This window comes from Homarus americanus, unplaced genomic scaffold, assembly GCF_018991925.1.
Source record: "Homarus americanus isolate GMGI-L3 unplaced genomic scaffold, GMGI_Hamer_2.0 scaffold2539, whole genome shotgun sequence".
Classification (NCBI taxonomy): domain Eukaryota; kingdom Metazoa; phylum Arthropoda; class Malacostraca; order Decapoda; family Nephropidae; genus Homarus; species Homarus americanus.
In genome coordinates, this window is record NW_024725489.1 from 3,558,827 (window position 1) to 3,566,407 (window position 7,581).

The window sequence follows — 7,581 nt, forward strand, 5'->3', positions numbered from 1 at the left end:
TTTAGTATTTTAAGTTATAACACTTGATGGAAAGTGTAATATACGTGATGATGGCATCTGGGGAGATCGCGTCCGCGGCTCGGGCAGCCCTCAGGGACAGACAAAGAAACACCCAAAGGCGCCCATTTCTTGCCCGCCCCAACACTCATTTAACCCCCCGGGCTACAGTCTAAATTATTGGATGGATCTTGCTAATGTTGTTAATAACGTAAGTGAGCGGTACTGAGCGACGTCCACTACTGCCAGCTCTCACCGGCACAAGATTGATTAATAAATTTGAAGTTGCGATCTTTGCTGAGTAAACGATATGCGTGAGCAGAAATTACTGCCTTTGTTCGTGAACTCATGGGACATAACGTAGTGTTGGCTGGCCGTGATTGTTACTGTGTTAAGATACTCGTGTGGTTATATTAGTGTTGAAATGGTTTGTTTATAAAGTAGAAGTTGTGAAGTTTTTATGCACCACCGAGGGAGTGAAGTGAGTTCCTGTTATTTTGTTTACATGGAAACTTGATCAAACTGACTTATCCCGAGGATTTGCAAGTGTTATAAGGTTCTGCCTTTTTATTTTATAAGTGAGTGATTTAATGCCTTTCTTTTATTTTGTGTTTTTATTTATTTCAGGTTTTGAGTAATAGAAGTGGAATGTAAAAGCTGCTGGAGAGAGGTACACTGCATTATGTTTTGGTTGTAGTTTATATTAGATTTATTATTTGGGTTTAAGAGTTATTGCCTGATATATGTTAAAAATAGTATTATCTTTGGTGACGGATTAAATAGTGTTTTTCATAGCAAGTTGTGCTAAAAGTTAAAATATGGGTGAGGCCAATGGTCTTAAAATGAATTATCATCATCAGGAGTTTCGCTAAGACATATTTTAAGACCTTGAAAGTATAGATATGGTGAAAGATCAAGGAAAAAGTTAATTTGACTATTCTTGAGAAATAACAAGTATGCCATGCCCCCAGTGCTATGTTTAAGAAAAATATTATAAGTATGTTTTTATTGATAACGAATCACTGAGTGTTAATATACTCTATAAACCAAAGTTTAGTTGTAGTGATTGTCTTAATTGCCAAGCATCAGTAGGTGTTATTTACGTAGATTAAAAAAAAAATCTTCGTTTCTCTCTTGGTTTTGTATTATATGCTTTAAAACAGTGTTTCTGTGAAAGTCCTGAATAAAACAAACCATTCAGGCCATGAAGCTAATCTACACTTTTACCATAGAGTATTTTACATTACACAAGATTTTGTGAAAGAGGAATTGTCGAATCAAATTATATTAAAACATTTTATTGTAACAAAATAGTTTAGAGTTACAGTATTTGAAGTGTTGAAAAAATGAAGATAAGAATTAGAGGTTTTGCTTAGTATCCATTCACTTGAAATTTTATTATTTATGATCATAAGATAGTGTTCGGATAAGTCGTATCTGAATATAAATTTGGGTAGTACCGGTAATTGAGGATATTTGAAAGTGTGTGTAGTTAATTTTATGGAAGTCAGTTTTTGCTTACAAGTTACAGAAGGCTATAATGGGTATATTGTAGCACTGTTAGCATGCACCAAAGCTTGTGGTTATTCTTCAGGACTTATTGGGATATGGTATACAGTACTGTACTTATAAGTGTTCAGTTTGATTCTACCTCATTATTTGTGATGGGATTTTCTCAGATCTGTTATTTTGTATATAGTACTTAAGAAATCTTGTGTGGGAAAAACATTAGTGGAAAATGTTATAAAGTGCGGTACAATGGATCATGAGAACTAGCCAAGCCAGTATTGTACTACTCTTGGTGATTTCTTATATAGTATAAACAAATTAGAAGCACGTTTTCCTGGTAGATTTTAATTATGTATGTTAAATGTTTCAATGAAGACATTATTAAAGCATATAGCTAATAGGCAGAAATAAAGAGGTTGAGGAAAACTGAACGTTTATACAGTATATCTTAAATAGGGGAATGAGTAGATGGTGTTAGGATAAAGTTCTACAAGTTCATATATTGCAAATTTATTAATAGCAAGTTTCCCAGTTACTGCTGGGTAGACAGGTATTTATCCAGACTATGTTGCCAATGGTCAGTACATCATAAGCCAATTATAACGTATTTTTCATTACAGGACTGCAAAATCTAAACTATCATCAGAGAATTCAATGAATATGTTCACAATGTTTAGTAGTGATAATTTGTCCAGTCTGACATATAATTCTCCTATATGTCCGTTATTTGTTCTGCGTAAGGCAGTGATTATTTATTTGGTGAGGAACTTCGCTTACTTTTGCTGTTGTCCAACATTCATTCTAATTTATCGAGGCCGATGATGCTGTTTCTAGATTACTGATTTCTGTCATTTGAAAAATCTAACCATGTTTGTAAGTGACTGAATTCTGTAATCTAGGCGTCATCAGCCTCGATCAATTAGAACAAATGCTGGACAAATAGTGGAAGTGAAGGACCGTGACCTGACAAATTACCATTTCATAGTAATTATTATATGAAACCTTGGTAGTGTTTTCAATCAATTTACATTTGTGTATGATTCATTTTAACATTTTAGTGGAATTTTACAGCATTGTTGCAATAACTCGTAACTTTGTGTTCAGAACGAAGGAACTTAATGAAATGAATTTAGAATGTGGCTGTGAATATGGAAAGGGGTTAAATATAGGGTAACTAATTTTTAGACGAGACTAGTCATCTTTTAAATTTATTGAAGAAAAAACTCATTGTGAGTAGCTTCATATTCGGAGCAATTTATATACAGTACAGTAAATGCTGGGAATGAATGTTAATGCTACAGCAAGGAAAAGTTGTGGATACTACAATATTTTCCTAACAATGTAATTATTAGAGTTAGCTTTACGATTTGGGGTTTGTGGGGTAAATTAAGATCATCGCAAACATTTTAAACTGCAAAGAAATTCTCTTGAATGATCATTTTTGTGGATATTTCCAAACCAGTGGGTGGAAGTTGATTTCTTCAACAGAAGTTAATTACAGTACTGTACTATAGTTTCCATGAGCAGTATAGTGTATGCCATTAAACAAAAAATTGCAACTCTTACACACTGCTGTCGTTGTCAAGGTTCGTAGTTCATTTTCTTTCAAGTGAATAAATCAGATTATAGAAGTATACCTTATTTGCAATTTAAAAAAAAGTGGTGGGAACTTATTTTAGTCACCTTCACATCTCTAAAGGTCTTGGATCATGGGCAACAGTTTGGGAAGGCCAACTGTTAATATTACAGTACTTAATTGTTCAACTTGTTTCATCAGACTTATTTTTTTGCTGTGTACTGTATTGCACAGAAATAGTACTAAATAGAAAAAAGATAATTCTGTTTGCCTGATTTCCCATTCATTGGAGAATGGTGCATATAAGACTAGACTTGCCAAGTTGAATGTACACAGTAGTTGGCAGAGATAAAGACCAAGAATTTAAAAGAAAGGAATAAGAAATGTATGATAATTTGTATTTCTAAATAATGGCATATTAAGATTTGTTTTAGAATCTAGGGTGGATTTTAGTAAAGGTTTTATTCTTATCTGTTGTTGCTTTTATTTGTTTATGAAAACACTTTATGGATTGACATACCCTGAATATGCTAGGCAGCTCCTTATTGTGAATGGGTAAAGTTTGATTATCAATATTTAATAAAGTTAAAACCCCAGTTCAATGTATAAAGGAGTGTCAGAGTATAGGACCTTATGCCATGTTGAGATACAGTGTTATGATTATTTTTTTTTCCATGATTGGCTTCTACTGTACTGACTTTGGCACTGTGTGGATGAGTAGACTCTGAGTGTGTAGCATGTGTATGAGTGTATGCACAAAGATTATGCAGTAGTAGATATTGTACTAACATTCTTTGGTTTTATAGCTTGTTTTTCCTCTACTTGCAGATAGTATACAAGGTGGAGGGGGGCGAGGATGGGGGCAGATCAGCAGTTTTGCCTCCGATGGAACAATTTTCACACTAACATTACCTCAGCATTTGAGTCCTTGAGAGATGATGAGGACTTTGTTGATATCACACTTGCCTGTGAGGGCAGACAGATAAAAGCACACAAAATGGTCCTTAGTGCCTGTAGTCCATACTTCAGAAGTTTGCTTAAAGTAAGTAAAGACTAGTCTCTTTATGTTAACATGACAATATGTTATATGTGCATGTTTACTTGTCGGTACTGATTTACTGTATACAGTTCATTAAATTTTAATATGTGATTTTGTTTTTCCTCAGGGTAATCCATGTCAACACCCCATAGTATTTCTTAAGGATGTGACCTTTGCCAATTTGACTTCGATATTGGATTTTATGTACCATGGAGAAGTTAATGTATCACACAATGAACTGGCAACTTTCCTAAAGACTGCAGAAGCTCTCAAAGTCAGAGGACTAGCAGAAGATGAAAAGAAGAAAGTAAGTTTTTCTTTGTTTTATGCATTTTTAGTAAATACAAATGTTTTTCATAGCAAATGTCTCCATGGATTAAATTGAGCATGGACTGATAATCTATTTTGAAAGTTTCTCAAACAGTTCCAATGTATCAGTAATGAATCGGAAAGGTATTCATTATTGTTTGTTAAAGAGAAACTAGATATTTTAGTGAATTTGAAGTGTACCTTAACACCCTTCATAATTGTATGATTTCTTCAAGTCCTTGGTGAAATCACTAGTTTGAATGCATAGTTCAGTATGCAAATCTGGTTGCAGAGTAAGGAAATTATTATTCTGAATTTACATAAGAAATGGTAATTTGGCCATGGGCTCCTCCCCTCTGGCACTTCAGCAGAAACCTCTTTCTTTTGTCTGATTTAATAGGAACAAACATTGAGTGTTACACATACAAGTTATTTCTGCTTAATTAAATCAGGTATTGGTCAGTGGTTGTTTTTGTCTGTACAAAGTACTAAAGATGTGCAGACTATTATCAAGTTTTGACCTTTTAAGTAAAAAAAAAACATTCTTAGTCTCGGTGTATTCATATTTTACATATTAAAATGATTATATTAGTGGGAATCTGGAGGAAAGTAAACCCCCATTAAGGACACGAAAGTAAACTTCAAATTTATAAATACATACAGTACTTTTGTTTTGTCTTATACAGTGGTTCTAATTAAATTTTGCCATTCTGATGACAAGGCAGTTTATATTAGGTGTTTACCTAAAAAATTTGAGTGCTCAATTAAAACCTTTTATTTTTTTGTTCTTATCAGGATGCTGAGAACTACAATGAGTCCAGCTCGCCTCCCCCACCTAGAGACCCTCCTGACCCAGGGTCGCCTCGGCCCGAAGAGGGCAGTAGTGCTCCTGACACACACCTCAGCGACTCACCCCCACCCAAGCGACAGAGACGGCGGTCGGGAGCCTCTTTACACTCTGCAGAAGACACAAATGAAACGGTGCTAAGTGAAGCCAGGGACAGTAGTGTGAAAAATGAGCCTCAGGACTTTAATGAGGAAGAAGATATGTTAAGTCAGAGTGTGGAGCAAGATTTAATAAAGACAGATATAGAAGACAGTGAGGAGCGAAGCTTTGGCCCCTCTGAATCTGTAACAATTAGCAGGAGCCAGGCAGCTATGCAGCAGTTACAAGAATCATTTGGGTCGTTCCTGCCGGGTATGGGCCAGAGTCCGGGCTTCCTCCCTCAAGGTGCTACTGACATGCCAAGACCTCCACCCTACCCATTGGAGGGAGTTCAAGGTAGGCAGAGAATTTATTGCTTTTGTTTTTCAATAGTATCTTGTATTATTTTTCTGGTTATTGAAGTAGAATACAGTGCAGGTATCTGTTAAAAGGATTCAGTGATCACCAAAATTCTAAATCTTCTTATGAAGTAAGCGATCCATGTGAATCTTGGACATTCCAATTATGTCTGAATTCACCAATTTCAGGTGATAATTGCAGATGAGGCATTTTATGTACAGTATACAGGTATACTGTATTGTACTTGACTATTCAAAATCTGTTGGTATGACTTTGCAACCTATAAGAATAGTTTAAAAATATTCTTGTAAAAGGTTATATGGTCAGGGTTTAGAGTGCAAAAGTGGGGTACCATCAATAAATTTAGGTATTGGTGATCATTGTCAGGTATAGCTATAATGATTTCGTTTAGGGGGTGTATATGAAATATGAAACAAACATCTTACCCAAAATTCCGAAGAAACGTGAGTTTTGATATCCATAAATTCCAACAATATAGCATATCTAAAACTTTTGTAAACTAGAAAATACAGTAGGTATAATTTACAAGACAAACTACAGTCAAGGGTGGGCTGTGGCATATATTGTTAGATACAACTGGAATCATCCAAACCTGCCAAAAAGAAAAACAATCATCAGGGTAGGTTTGAAGGGTTTTTGTTAGAACCCAGTACAGTACAGGAGTGAATTGATTTACGGAAGGGATACTTTCCTGAAAACATTTTGTAAATTGAAGTAATTTTTCCCACTGACTACCCAAATGTAAAAATTCACATTTTTAGGCAAATGTCAGGTGTATCACCTTCATTATGAAATTCCTCTTCCTGTTGTGTGGGGCCTATAAAATGCTCAGCAATTGATGGAACATTCATGGTTATTATCAAGATTATCAGATGTGACATCACTATCAAATTCCTCCTGATGTGTGGGGCTAGAGTTGTGGTCATTGCTATGGTCTTGTTTGTATGCGTGTAACAGAGGCATAGTTGTTTGTATTTAGCACGAGATGCTCTTGAATGCATGTGTCACCAACTCGGCATCTTCCGATTCTTAAAAAAACGAATGTAAAAATGTGGTTTTTGTTCGTATACCAAAGCACTGGAATTAAATTTATTTTGGATTGGCGAATTTTTTAAAATCGGAGCACTCATGTACACACAGTTTTATTTTATGGCCAGAATTGCAAGATAAAACTAAAGAATGTTTTAAAAATAGCATTGTAAGTTTTGTTTTCTACTTTGAAAATAAATTTTTATTAGATTACTGTATAGAAAAAAAGGCTCGGCAGTAATACTATATACTGTAATACAGTATATTGTTTTGTCCTTTTACAATACATCCAGTATATACCTGTACCTTACTGTATTCTGGAAAAAAAATGCTCAATATACAGTTCCAATGAATGGATATAAATTCCAAGACGGGGTAATCCCCTCCCAAACCCTACCTCTTCTAAATATTTTTTACCAGTTCTGATGGCCTACTCGTGTGAAAGTAAAACCTCAAGGTTTGGATCTTCCCAAATTGTTTATGCCACAGCCCACCTATCACTAGAGGATTGTTTACATAACTGCAGCTCTACTGCGGTGAATTTTATCATATTTGCTTTGTATCAAAGTTTTGGAAGTGTGCACTTTATATTTTGGAAGTACTGGAGATAACTTTCATATTTTAAGAATTATGCCTCCATAAACTAGGACAAGCATTAGAGCTTCTGTTATATGGTTCTGCCTTTTTTTCCTTGTAGTGTCCTTTATTCATTCCTGTAGTAGGTGTACAGAATTTTCAAGATCAAATGTATCTGGAGGTACTTGGAAGAATTAAAGAATCGTTGGGGTGGGGTCCTTGACCAACCCAGGTCCCTAT

General features: G+C 35.0%; 1 protein-coding gene across 1 annotated transcript; it reads left to right on the plus strand.

Annotated features, from left to right (window-relative positions):
- The first annotated feature begins 556 nt into the window (after positions 1 to 556).
- Positions 557 to 5,920, plus strand: LOC121865098 (broad-complex core protein isoforms 1/2/3/4/5-like). The gene is made up of 5 exons (XM_042364428.1): positions 557 to 575; positions 3,911 to 4,124; positions 4,249 to 4,428; positions 5,226 to 5,712; positions 5,904 to 5,920. The coding sequence occupies exons 2-5, from the start codon at positions 3,939 to 3,941 to the stop codon at positions 5,918 to 5,920; spliced, it is 870 nt and encodes a 289-aa protein (XP_042220362.1). The 5' UTR covers positions 557 to 575; positions 3,911 to 3,938.
- Positions 5,921 to 7,581: the final 1,661 nt, after the last annotated feature.

Excerpts from the sequence above, each read along its gene's own strand:
- LOC121865098 (XM_042364428.1), top strand. The coding sequence starts at position 3,939 with ATGGGGGCAGATCAGCAGTTTTGCCTCCGATGGAACAATTTTCACACT. Across the intron at positions 4,125-4,248 it reads ACTTCAGAAGTTTGCTTAAA|GGTAATCCATGTCAACACCC; the intron begins GTAAGTAAAGAC and ends GTTTTTCCTCAG. Across the intron at positions 4,429-5,225 it reads CAGAAGATGAAAAGAAGAAA|GATGCTGAGAACTACAATGA; the intron begins GTAAGTTTTTCT and ends TGTTCTTATCAG.